This window comes from Bombina bombina, chromosome 4 (assembly GCF_027579735.1).
Source record: "Bombina bombina isolate aBomBom1 chromosome 4, aBomBom1.pri, whole genome shotgun sequence".
Classification (NCBI taxonomy): domain Eukaryota; kingdom Metazoa; phylum Chordata; class Amphibia; order Anura; family Bombinatoridae; genus Bombina; species Bombina bombina.
In genome coordinates, this window is record NC_069502.1 from 739,539,185 (window position 1) to 739,553,057 (window position 13,873).

Here is a 13,873-nt window from a genome sequence, read left to right on the forward strand (position 1 = left end):
CTCCCTCATCTTACAATTTTCACCGCCATCTTAAGTACTGGCAGAAAGTCTGCCAGTATAAAAATAAAGTTTTTTTTATATCTTATCTTTAGTGTATGATCCCCCTGATCCCCCCAAACAGCTGTCTAAGCCTTCCCCCTCTCAACCTATTGGCCACCATCTTAGGTACTGGCAGCTGTCTGCAAGTACCCATTTACTACAAAATTTGCCCTTTTTGTTTTAAAAAATAAAACCCCCAATTTCTGTAGTGTAGCTGCCCACCCTCCCCCTCACAGATTCCTTCCCATTTTTTTCCCCCCTCTCTCTCCCTTCTTTGACTCGTTATGTTGCTGAATGTAGCGTGCGAGCGCACGCACACTCCAGTAATCATAGAGGGGACAGGATACAGATATGCACGGATGGGTCGCCCACCCGCCTCCCTGCTATGGCTGCCACCCACCAACGATCGGCACCATATCTGGCAAATGCAGAGAAGGCCACAGAGTGGATCTCTGTGCATCGGATACCTAAAATTTATTGCAGGATGCCTATTATCGCTCCCAGCACTTTAAAACCGTGAGGACGTACAGGGTATGTCCTTGGTCATTAAGTGACAGTTTTTGTAGGACGTACCCTGTACGTCCTTGGTCCTTAAGGGGTTAAAGGGACACTCAAGTCAAAATTAAACTTTCATGATTCAGATAGAGCATGCAATTCTAAGCAACTTTCTAATTTACTCCTATCATCAAATTTTCTTCGTTCTCTTGCTATCTTAAAAAAAAAAAAAAAAAAGGCATCTAAGCTCTTTTTTTTTTAGTTCAGGACTCTGGACAGCACTTTTTTATTGGTGGATGAATGTATCCACCAATCAGCAAGGACAACCCAGGTTGTTCACCAAAAATGGGCCGGCATCTAAACTTACATTCTTGCATTTCAAATAAAGATTCCAAGAGAATGAAGAAAATTTGATAATAGGAGTAAATTAGAAAGTTGCTTTAAATGTCATGCTCTATCTGAATCACAAAAGAAAAAAATTGGGTACAGTGTCCCTTTAACTTTTTCACTAACTTTAGGTTTCTCACTGAAATTATTTACAAACAGCTGGTGTAATTATGGCACAAATGGTTGTAAATGCTTCTCTGGGAACCCCTTTGTTCAGAAGTAGCAGACATATATGGCTTTGGCATTGCTTTTTGGTAATTAGAAGGCTTCTAAATGCGGCTGCGCACCACACTTGTATTATGCCCAGTAGTTAAAGGGGTCAAATCGGTAGCTTGTAGGGTTAAATTTAGCTTTAGTGTAGAGATCAGCCTCCCATCTGAAACATTGCACTCCCTGATCCCTCCCTGACCCCCTCAAACAGCTCTCTTCCCTCCCTCATCTTACAATTTTCACCGCCATCTTAAGTACTGGCAGAAAGTCTGCCAGTATAAAAATAAAGTTTTTTTTATATCTTATCTTTAGTGTATGATCCCCCTGATCCCCCCAAACAGCTGTCTAAGCCTTCCCCCCCTCTCAACCTATTGGCCACCATCTTAGGTACTGGCAGCTGTCTGCAAGTACCCATTTACTACAAAATTTGCCCTTTTTGTTTTAAAAAATAAAAACCCCAATTTCTGTAGTGTAGCTGCCCACCCTCCCCCTCACAGCTTCCTTCCCATTTTTTTCCCCCCTCTCTCTCCCTTCTTTGACTCGTTATGTTACTGAATGTAGCGTGCGAGCGCACGCACACTCCAGTAATCATAGAGGGGACAGGATACAGATATGCACGGATGGGTCGCCCACCCGCCTCCCTGCTATGGCTCCCACCCACCAACGATCGGCACCATATCTGGCAAATGCAGAGAAGGCCACAGAGTGGATCTCTGTGCATCGGATGCCTATTATCGCTCCCAGCACTTTAAAACCGTGAGGACGTACAGGGTATGTCCTTGGTCATTAAGTGACAGTTTTTGTAGGACGTACCCTGTACGTCCTTGGTCCTTAAGGGGTTAAAGGGACACTCAAGTCAAAATTAAACTTTCATGATTCAGATAGAGCATGCAATTTTAAACAACTCTCCAATTTACTTCCATTAACAAAATGTGCACAGTCTTTATATATTTACATGTTTTGAGTCACCAGCTCCCACTGAGCATGTGCAAAAATTATGTGCAAGAATATACATTTGTGATTGGCTGGTGACATAATACAGGGGGGGGCGTGGAAATAGTCATTACTTTGAAATTTGTCAGAAAAAATTTTACTACTCTTTTGAAGTTCAGACTAAGTGCTATTGCATTGTCTTTATATCATGCGTTTGCTGAAAAGTGAAAACTACACTTTCCATAAAATGTTAAATTATCCACATCAAAATAAATATGATAAACATGAAGAATCTTTTCAAAGGGTGTGTCTTGGTGAATGTGATGTTTGAGTTTAATTTCACTTTTAGTTGCTAATATATAATATGCATGCATAAATAAATATTTCAAATTTACTTTCCTAAAAAAACACAAGTGCAGAAAGCTGGCCAAAGCATATAAAACAGCTAGTTTATAAAATACTGAAAATCTGAGCATTCAATTTAAAAAAAATCTCTCATCTTTTAAGGTCATGTAAGCTAAACTTCCTTATTAAAAGGGACATTGTACATTAGATTTTTCTTTGCATTAAATGATTTGTAGATGATTCATTTAAATAGCCCATCTGGGAGTGTTTTTGTAAAAATGTATTGTTTTGATTATTTTTAATAACTTTGTGCTGATTTTTAGACTTCTAACCAAGCCCCAAAATATCAGCTGTAGACCTAGGTCTACATAGTCCTGCTGCTCTTTTATGTTATCTGTCTATTCATATGCAGGGAAGGGAGGGAGTGTCTGCTCTTCCTGATTTCCCAGCCCCTTCCACTGGGTGTCCCAGCCTAACCTCATCAACAGTGCTAAACTATGAGCTTCTAAGCTTTTAAAAGGTTTTATAATGGATTTTTAGATCAGCATCGGTGCATATTGTTCTTTATAGTAGTGGCTATTACATTAAAATTGGCGTATACTGTTCCTTTAGGATAGGATTTGTTATGTCTCTTACCTGTTGGAAGAGATGTTGGAAGAGCAGAGTTTATAGCAGGAGGAGGGATGGTTGGTGGTGGAACAGGAGGCGGAATAAAACCTATAATAATTAACAGAGACAGGTGACTTAGAAAATGTCAACTATTGCAAATGACAGACAGGGACATACAAATCCTGTTTTACCACTAAAATATTCCTTCACTTCAACTACAATTTCCTTCCTCCTTATTCTCTTTCTTTTAATGTACTGGATGCCCCTTTAGAAAATGTATGGGGTACATATGTGGCCCTTGATGATACTGTACTGCATATGCAAGGTGTTACTTAAAATACTGGTGCACAATTAAAGGGACAGCAAACGTAAAAAATTCTGCACCTTGCCCCTTTAAAGGGAATTTCAAGTTTTGCAAAAATGTAATTTATTTTGAAAAATGGATATACCTAGGCTTAAAACATATGGTTTTATTTTTATACTTGAAGAGTTTTCCAATGTCAACCAGTAGAGCTGTAGGAGATATCCTTAATCAGATCATTTGACCTGCTTTGCCACTATCTCGATAAAGAAATTAATAGTTTTGTTTTCTCCTCACTATTATCATGCCATGTCATACAATAACGTTTTGCACTACCATACGGGAGAATACTGGTACCATCATAAGCATTTACTTACCAGGAGGTGGATGTGAAGGGTTGAAACTTGCCCTCATGAAGGCAGGCGGTGGGATACCATGGAAGCCTGGGGGAGGCACTGACATTGAGACAGGAAATGCTGGAGGTACTAAACTTACAGCTGGGATTGCGGGGGCAACTGGAATCTGTTTTTAGTATGTTCAAAAAAATAAAAAAAATATCAGCTTCAGTTATATCTCTGCAGAGCAGACTGCTACATATAAGTACATTTTGGGGGCAGATTTATCACTGTCCGGATGAAAAAGGTTCACAGGTAGTGGAACGTCCCAACTGACAACCACAACTTGTGGGCAGCATTAGCTTGTGCAACACTGCCTCCTGTTCTTATGCAGAGATTGCTAATAACTCTAGTCAGATGAGCCCAGGATAATTTTTTACCCCCCACCTCTGAGGTGGCAGAGAGGGTTTAGGAAGCAGTGGTTAAAACAATTCTTTATAAAACATAATTTATGCTTACCTGATAAATTTATTTCTCTTGTGGTGTATCCAGTCCACGAATCATCCATTACTTGTGGGATATTCTCATTCCCAACAGGAAGTTGCAAGAGGACACCCACAGCAGAGCTGTCTACATAGCTCCTCCCCTAACTGCCATATCCAGTCATTCGACCGAAAACAAGCAGAGAAAGGAGAAACCATAGGGTGCAGTGGTGACTGTAGTTTAAAATTAAAAAATACCTGCCTTAAAATGACAGGGAGGGCTGTGGACTGGATACACCACAAGAGAAATAAATTTATCAGGTAAGCATAAATTATGTTTTCTCTTGTAAGGTGTATCCAGTCCACGGATCATCCATTACTTGTGGGATACCAATACCAAAGCTAAAGTACACGGATGAAGGGAGGGACAAGGCAGGTACAGCTGCCTGTAAAACCTTTCTCCCAAAAATAGACCCCGAAGAAGCATCAAATTTGTAGAATTTTGAAAAAGTATGAAGCGAAGACCAAGTCGCCGCCTTGCAAATCTGTTCAACAGAAGCCTCATTTTTAAAGGCCCATGTGGAAGCCACAGCCCTAGTAGAATGAGCTGTAATCCTTTCTGGAGGCTGCTGGCCAGCAGTCTCATAGGCTAAGCGGATTATGCTTCTTAGCCAAAAAGAAAGAGAGGTTGCCAAAGCCTTTTGACCTCTCCTCTGTCCAGAGTAGACAACAAACAAAGCAGATGTTTGACGAAAATCTTTAGTAGCTTGTAAGTAAAACTTTAAAGCACGAACCACGTCCAGATTGTGTAATAGACGTTCCTTCTTTGAAGAAGGATTAGGACACAAAGATGGAACAACAATCTCTTGATTGATATTCTTATTAGATACCACCTTAGGTAAAAACCCAGGTTTGGTACGCAGGACTACCTTATCCGCATGGAAGATCAGATAAGGAGAATCACATTGTAAAGCAGATAACTCTGAGACTCTACAAGCCGAGGAAATAGCTACCAAAAACAGAACTTTCCAAGATAAAAGTTTGATATCTATGGAATGAAGAGGTTCAAACGGAACTCCTTGAAGAACCTTAAGAACCAGATTTAAGCTCCATGGAGGAGCAACAGGTTTAAACACAGGCTTGATTCTAACTAAAGCCTGACAAAATGCTTGAACGTCTGGAACATCTGCCAGACGCTTGTGCAAAAGAATAGACAGGGCAGAAATCTGTCCCTTTAAGGAATTAGCTGACAATCCTTTTTCCAAACCTTCTTGGAGAAAGGATAATATCCTGGGAATCCTGACCTTACTCCATGAGTAATGCTTGGATTCACACCAATAAAGATATTTACGCCATATCTTATGGTAAATTTTCCTGGTGACAGGCTTTCGTGCCTGTATTAAGGTATCAATGACTGACTCGGAGAAGCCACGCTTTGCATCAAGCGTTCAATCTCCAGGCAGTCAGTCTCAGAGAAATTAGATTTGGATGATTGAAAGGACCTTGTAGTAGAAGGTCTTGTCTTAACGGCAGAGTCCAAGGTGGAAAGGATGACATGTCCACTAGATCTGCATACCAGGTCCTGCGTGGCCACGCAGGCGCTATAAATATCACTGATGCTCTCTCCTGCTTGATCTTGGCAATCAGACGAGGGAGCAGAGGAAACGGTGGAAACACATAAGCCAGATGGAAAGACCAGGGCGCTGCTAGAGCATCTATCAGCGTCGCCTTGGGATCCCTGGACCTGGATCTGTAACAAGGAAGCTTGGCGTTCTGGCGAGACGCCATGAGATCCAGTTCTTGTTTGCCCCAAGGATGAATCAATTGTGCAAACACCTCCGGGTGGAGTTCCCACTCCCCCGGATGAAAAGTCTGACGACTTAGAAAATCCGCCTCCCAGTTCTCTACACCCGGGATATGGATAGCTGATAGGTGGCAAGAGTGAATCTCTGCCCAGCGAATTATCTTTGAGACTTCTAACATCGCTAGGGAACTCCTTGTTCCCCCTTGATGGTTGATGTAAGCCACAGTCGTGATGTTGTCCGACTGAAATCTGTTGAACCTCAGAGTTGCTAACTGAGGCCAAGCCTGAAGAGCATTGAATATCGCTCTCAGTTCCAGAATATTTATTGGAAGGAGTGACTCCTCCTGAGTCCACGATCCCTGAGCCTTCAGGGAGTTCCAGACTGCACCCCAACCTAGAAGGCTGGCATCTGTCATTACAATTGTCCAATGTGGCCTGCGAAAGGTCATACCTTTGGACAGATGGACCCGAGATAGCCACCAGAGAAGAGAATCCCTGGTCTCTTGATCCAGATTTAGTAGAGGGGACAAATCTGTGTAATCCCCATTCCACTGACTGAGCATGCAGAGTTGCAGCGGTCTGAGATGTAGGCGTGCAAACGGCACTATGTCCATTGCCGCTACCATTAAGCCGATTACTTCCATGCACTGAGCCACCGAAGGGCGAGGAATGGAATAAAGAACACGGCAGGAATTTAGAAGTTTTGATAACCAGGACTCCGTCAGGTAAATCCCTAGGAAGGAAACTCTTGTGAGGGGGGATAGAGAACTCTTTTCCTCGTTCACCTTCCACCCATGCGACCTCAGAAATGCCAACACTATGTCCGTATGAGAATTGGCAATTTGGAAGTTTGACGCCTGAATCAGGATGTCGTCTAAATAAGGGGCCACTGCTATGCCCCGCGGACTTAGAACCGCCAGAAGCGACCCCAGAACCTTCGGAAAAATTCTTGGGGCTGTAGCTAAGCCAAAGGGAAGAGCTACAAACTGGTAATGCCTGTCTAGGAAGGCAAACCTGAGAAACCGATGATGATATTTGTGTATCGGAATGTGAAGATAAGCATCCTTTAAATCCACTGTAGTCATGTATTGACCCTCCTGGATCATAGGTAGGATGGTACGAATAGTTTCCATCTTGAACGACGGAACTTTGAGGAATTTGTTTAAGATCTTTAGATCCAAAATTGGTCTGAAGGTTCCCTCTTTTTTGGGAACCACAAACAGATTTGAGTAAAATCCCTGTCCCTGTTCCTCCTTTGGAAATGGATGGATCACTCCCATAACTAGGAGGTCTTGTACACAGTGTAAGAATGCCTCTCTCTTTATCTGGTTTGCAGATAATTGTGAAAGGTGAAATCTCCCTTTTGGGGGGGAAGCCTTGAAGTCCAGAAGATATCCCTGGGATATAATTTCCAACGCCCAGGGATCCTGGACATCTCTTGCCCACGCCTGGGCGAAGAGCGAAAGTCTGCCCCCTACTAGATCCGTTACCGGATAGGGGGCCGTTCCTTCATGCTGTCTTAGAGGCAGCAGCAGGCTTTTTGGCCTGCTTACCTTTGTTCCAGGTCTGGTTAGGTCTCCAGACCGTCTTGGACTGAGCAAAAGTTCCCTCTTGTTTTGCATTAGAGGAAGTTGATGCCGCACTTGCCTTGAAGCTTCGAAAGGCAAGAAAATTAGACTGTTTGGCCCTTGATTTGGACCTATCCTGAGGAAGGGCATGACCTTTTCCTCCAGTGATATCAGCAATAATCTCCTTCAAACCAGGCCCGAATAGGGTCTGCCCCTTGAAGGGAATGTTAAGCAGCTTAGACTTTGAAGTAACGTCAGCTGACCATGATTTAAGCCATAGCGCTCTGCGCGCCTGGATAGTAAAACCAGAATTCTTAGCCGTTAGTTTAGTCAAATGAACAATGGCATCAGAAATAAAAGAATTGGCTAGCTTAAGTGCTCTAAGCTTGTCAAGTATGTCATCCAATGGAGTCGCTACCTGTAAAGCCTCTTCCAGGGACTCAAACCAGAACGCCGCAGCAGCAGTGACAGGAGCAATGCATGCAAGGGGCTGTAGGATAAAACCTTGTTGAATAAACATTTACTTAAGGTAACCCTCTAACGTTTTATCCATTGGATCTAAGAAAGCACAACTGTCCTCGACAGGGATAGTAGTACGCTTTGCTAGAGTAGAAACTGCTCCCTCCACCTTAGGAACTGTCTGCCATAAGTCCCGTGTGGTGGCATCTATTGGAAACATTTTTCTAAAAATAGGAGGGGAAGAGAACGGCACACCTGGTCTATCCCATTCCTTAGTAATAATTTCTGTAAACCTTTTAGGTATTGGAAAAACATCAGTGCACACCGGTACTGCATAGTATTTATCCAGCATACACAATTTCTCTGGCACTGCAATTGTATCACAGTCATTCAGAGCAGCTAAAACCTCCCTGAGTAACACGCGGAGGTGTTCAAGCTTAAATTTAAATGTAGAGATATCAGAATCAGATTGTATCATCTTCCCTGAGTCAGAAACATAACCCACAGAAAGAAGCTCTCCTTCTTCAGCTTCTGCATATTGTGAAGCAGTATCAGACATAGCTCTTAAAGCGTCAGTATGCTCTGTATTTCGTCTAACTCCAGAGCTATCTCGCTTTCCTCTAAATTCAGGTAGTCTGGCTAATACCGCTGACAGTGTATTATCCATGACTGCCGCCATGTCTTGTAAAGTAAACGCTATGGGCGCCCTAGATGTACTTGGCGCCATTTGAGTGTGAGTCCCTTGAGCGGGAGTCAAAGGATCTGACACGTGGGGAGAGTTAGTCGGCATAACTTCCCCCTCGTCAGATTCCTCTGGTGATAAATTTTTTAAAGACAGAATATGATCTTTATTGCTTAAAGTGAAATCAGTACATTTGGTACACATTCTAAGAGGGGGTTCCATTATGGCTTTTAAACATAATGAACAAGGAGTTTCCTCTATGTGAGACATGTTTGTACAGACTAGCAACGAGACTAACAAGCTTGGAAAACACTTTAAATCAAGTTAACAAGCAAATATAAGAAACGGTACTGTGCCTTTAAGAGAAACAAATTTTGTTTTGAAAAAACAGTGAAAAAAGGCAGTAAATCAAACAAAATGTTTACAGTGTGTATAATAAGCTAACAGAGCATTGCACCTACTTGCAAATGGATGATTAACCCCTTAGTTCAAAAAACGGATCAAAAAAACGATATAGACGTTTTTTAACAGTCACACCAAACTGCCACAGCCTTGCTGTGGGCCTACCTTCCCCAACAAACGATTTTGGAAAGCCTAAGAGCCCTCTAGAGATGTCCTATAGCATTCAGGGGACTCCTGGAGGAAGCTGGATGTCTCAGTCTGTACGCAAAAAAAGCGCTAAATTAGGCCCCTCCCACTCATAGTAACACAGTGGAAAGCCTCAGGAAAATGTTTCTAGGCAAATTTAAGCCTGCCATGTGGAAAAAAACTAGGCCCCAATAAAGTTTATCACCAAAGTATATATAAAAACGTTTAAACATGCCAGCAAACATTTTATATTGTAAATATAAAAGAGTATTACCTCAGAAAGTAAGCATACCAGTCGCTATTAAATCACTGTATTCAGGCTTACCTTACATAAATTTGGTATCAGCAGCAATTTCTAGCATTTCACATCTTCTAGAAAAAATCTTAACTGCACATACCTCATAGCAGGATAACCTGCACGCCATTCCCACGCTGAAGTTATCTCTCTCTTCAGTCATGTGTGAGAACAGCAATGGATCTTAGTTACAACCTGCTAAGATCATAGAAATCACAGGCAGATTCTTCTATTTTTCTGCCTGGAACAAAATAGTACAACTCCGGGTACCATTTAAAAAATAATAAACTTTTGATTGAAGCAAAATAACAGCTAGGGGAGGAGCTATATAGACAGCTCTGCTGTGGGTGTCCTCTTGCAACTTCCTGTTGGGAAATGAGAATATCCCACAAGTAATGGATGATCCGTGGACTGGATACACCTTACAAGAGAAATATTGGCTGCAGTCTCACAGGCCATACCATATAAAACTTCTGGAGAAGAAAGTGTCTACATTCGGGCTAAAGTTAACATGGAATTAGGTGGTGTCTATAACATTAGCAAAAACATTAGGGTTGCACCGATACCATTTTTTAATGACCGAGTACAAGTACCGATACTTGTTTTCAAATACTCGCCGATACCAATTACCAATACTTTTTTTTTTTTAAATGTCATGTGACATTTTACCAAGCACAATACAGTAATAATAATAATTATTTAAGATTCCTTCTTTATAATTATAGAGGACTGTAATTCAAAAGACATTAGGAAATAATAAAACAGTATTATTTGTCACAAAGTTCACTGAACACGTTTATAAATAAAAAATATTACAATAAAATATTCAATTTAAAGGGGTGATGCAATTGGGTTGTAGGGCTGTTACATAACATCAATCTGACATTTGTATGGAGGTTCGACTCTAAGTTGAACAGTCTTTCACTTTCCACACTACTGCATGGAGCAGAAAGATATTTTTGGGCCATTTTAGCCAGAGCTGGAAATCTGTTTATTAACTGCCCAGTACTTCAGGGGTTTGCCTGAACGAGGTACAGTGATCTCTCCTACAATAATACATATAACAACAATTTGTATTGGCAGAACAGTAGTAAACAATTTTTAGTTTAGTCTCCACTCCAGTTTAAAATGAAATGGGAACATGCAGTTTGAAAAAAACGCCACAAGATAGCATATGGGTAGGAAGTGGAGGTATCGCTTTAAGTATCGGTACATTTGCACGAGTACAAGTACTCATGCAAATACTTGGTATCGGTACCGATACCGATACTAGTATCGGTGCAACCCTAAAAAACATTGTTGATACTAACTAATCTGCTTGACTTGTATTTCTTGTGAACACACTTTTCAATTGTATGCTAAAATGAAGAAGAAGCCTTTGTAACTCTTACATGGAGATATACAGTTTATATTAAATTTTAGAAACTTTGACCTAGAGAGATAATGTCTGATATATGATAGAATGGTAACCACATTTAAAAAAATGCATACGAAATTAGTTACTATTAACACATTAAAGATAACTTTAAATACTAATTAAATTGACAGAATTTGTATGAATACATAAGCTTTTTATTTTATTATAAGTACTAAAGAGGGTCACCAAAAAAAATAAAAAAATAAAAATACTTTGGTGGACAGGATGTGGCCTGGGCCTTTAGCTTTGGCAGTTGTGTATTAAATGTTTGTAAAATATAAATTTCCAAACAGTTACGGTAAAATGTCACAATTTACTTTTTATCAGCACTGTCCCATAATTAATTAGTATATTAGTTGAATGAAAAAATTAAGATCAAAGAATCAGTTATTCCTTCTATATTCTCTTGTTCATGCCATAACCTATTTACAAGATAAGTCGTTGGAATATTGGACATTTGGAATCTGGATTACAATAAAAAAAATATTTAAAAAAAACAGCCCTAAATGGCAACCTGATTGGCTGAGACAAAGAGCCTATAATTACAGTCACTGTAATTATAGGCTCTTTGTCTTAGCCAATCGGGTTGCCATTTAGGGCTGGGGTTTTTTTTGGTTCTGTTTTTAAATAATGTCTGTTTTTAATAATCTGCACTGTGGGAGCTCTTCCTGTCAGTCATTAAAAGATAGAATCATAGGTATTGGTTGCACATCCTTTAAATTTAAAATCAGGTTTCACTTTACAATGGTTATTGGAAAAACAATATTTTAAACATGTTTAAAGTGCTGCTTTGAGCACAATGTCCCTTTAATGCACCACTAGAAAGTGTTGTAGGAAAATCTTTGGGTACAAGATGGGAAAAGGATTTTAAAGTGAATATATATATATATATATATATATATATATATATATATATATATATATATATATATATATATATATGAGAGAACAGTAACCAGATGAATACCCTTTTGATCCACCAATTGTATTTCTACTCAACCAACAAGAACACAACTTCTTTCTGTGTTATACTAACCTGAAGCATTGCCACAGGCTGGGTGTAGGCCTCAGGCTGTGTACTTATAAATGTTGATTTAGGAGTAACTGGACTTTGAGCAGTTGTAGTGGGGTTGGGGGAATGAGCAGGAGGGGCAGTAATAGTAGTTGCAGGCTCTTTGACAACAGTTGCTTCTGTGCTTCTATGGGTTTCCCAATCTAGAATAAAAAACAAACTTTTTTTTTAATGAATGTAATTATGCCATATGATGCATACTAATATTAAAAAAAACTAAATGGCAACACAAATGATTCAAGTTTTGCTTTTTCTAGCAACTATCACAAACTTTTTTAAGAGCATAAAATAGTTAAAGGGACACTCAAGTCAAAATTAAACTTCATGATTCAGATATCAGATACAGAATGCAATTTTAAAAAACTTTCCAATTTACTTCCATTAACAAAATGAGCAGTCTTTTTATATTTACACTTTTGAGTCACCAACTCCTACTGAGCACGTGACAGAATTCACAGAATATAAGTATACACATTTGTGATTGGCTGATGGCTGTCACATGGTACAGTAGGATTTAAATATGCATAAACAGAAAAAATGGTCAACCTCAGCGCTAGAATTAAAAACACAAAAGCAGCAGTGTATATATAAGGAATCCCTCACACCTTAATGAAATAATACTGCAAAAGGTTAACTACACTGTCTGTAGTAAAGCTGCAGACAGGTAATTGAACACAGCTGCGCTATCTGAGCAGATAGCTTAATGTGTGCAGTAACAGAAATTCCTATTAGTGGAGTTTGAAAATATATATATATAAATAAAATTTAATCACAATTAAAATAAAACTCTTTTAGCAATGCATCACAAAAAAATACATGTATAAATAGAATTACACAGCAATATATACAGTCAATAAAATGCACATTAATAATTAATGATTTTATTGACTGTATATTTTGCTGTGTAATTCTATTATATATGTATTTTTTGCGATGCATTGCTAAAAGAGTTTTATTTTAATTGTGATTAAATTTTATTTATATATATATTTTCAAACTCCACTAATAGGAATTTCTGTTACTGCACACATTAAGCTATCTGCTCAGATAGCGCAGCTGTGTTCAATTACCTGTCTGCAGCTTTACTACAGACAGTGTAGTTAACCTTTTGCAGTATTCTTTAAATAGACATAACTCTGAAATGGTCAGAAAAAAAAATCTACTACTCATTTGAAGTTAAGTGCTATTGCATTGTCTTTATCATGTATTTTTTCATTATGCAAATATACTGTATTTACTGGTCTTTTAATTTGTTTGACAAAATTTGTTTTTATTATTGTAGCTGTGTATTATTTTGTTGTACAGTGCCGATTTTTTTTTGTGGTGACCAAAATACTCTACTACATGCTGTTCGTTCCCTCTGTTCAGCCAAAACTTGGCACAATGTAGATTATGGAATCACATGTAATAAACATTATTTGTAGCACATAGAATGGTGTTTATACCAGGATTGTTTCCCAGTTGCAACATTGTGGTTGCTATAATACCACAGCTGGGATGACACTATTGTTGCAATGTTTTCATGAACATGTGTCCCCTGTGCATATTTGCATCAGGTGACATTGCTGCTGAGTGGGAACTATAATGATTAAAGGAACATTAAACACTAAATGCATTTCATGCACCTCCCTCTAATTATAAGTGCAGCTATTTTTGGAACTTAAAGGGCCACTGTAAGTAAATATTTTCTATGCCTGTTACTAACTAACTACCCCAAATACGCTTTTTATCAATAGCATTTCATTAACATATCTCTACCGTATATCAGAAATCTTGTCTGCAAATTTAATTGTTTTCCAAACCCACTCCGTGGGTATCCTTTGCTCTGTACCAATCCGTTTACAATACCTAG

The 13,873-nt window shown here is 39.4% G+C and overlaps 1 protein-coding gene across 5 annotated transcripts in view; it reads right to left on the reverse strand.

The window, feature by feature from the left end:
• Positions 1–13,873, reverse strand: part of SCAF8 (SR-related CTD associated factor 8) — a 579,788-nt gene that overhangs the window by 357,457 nt on the left and 208,458 nt on the right. For all 5 annotated transcript variants that reach the window (XR_008402065.1, XR_008402066.1, XM_053710977.1 and 2 more), the window contains 3 exons: positions 11,986–12,164; positions 3,697–3,841; positions 3,046–3,126 (listed from right to left, as the gene is read on the reverse strand). Coding sequence is in view for 3 of the 5 variants with exons in the window: in XM_053710977.1 (XP_053566952.1) it covers positions 3,046–3,126; positions 3,697–3,841; positions 11,986–12,164 (405 nt within the window). In the remaining 2 variants the exon portion in view is untranslated. The remainder of the gene's footprint in view (positions 1–3,045; positions 3,127–3,696; positions 3,842–11,985; positions 12,165–13,873) is intronic.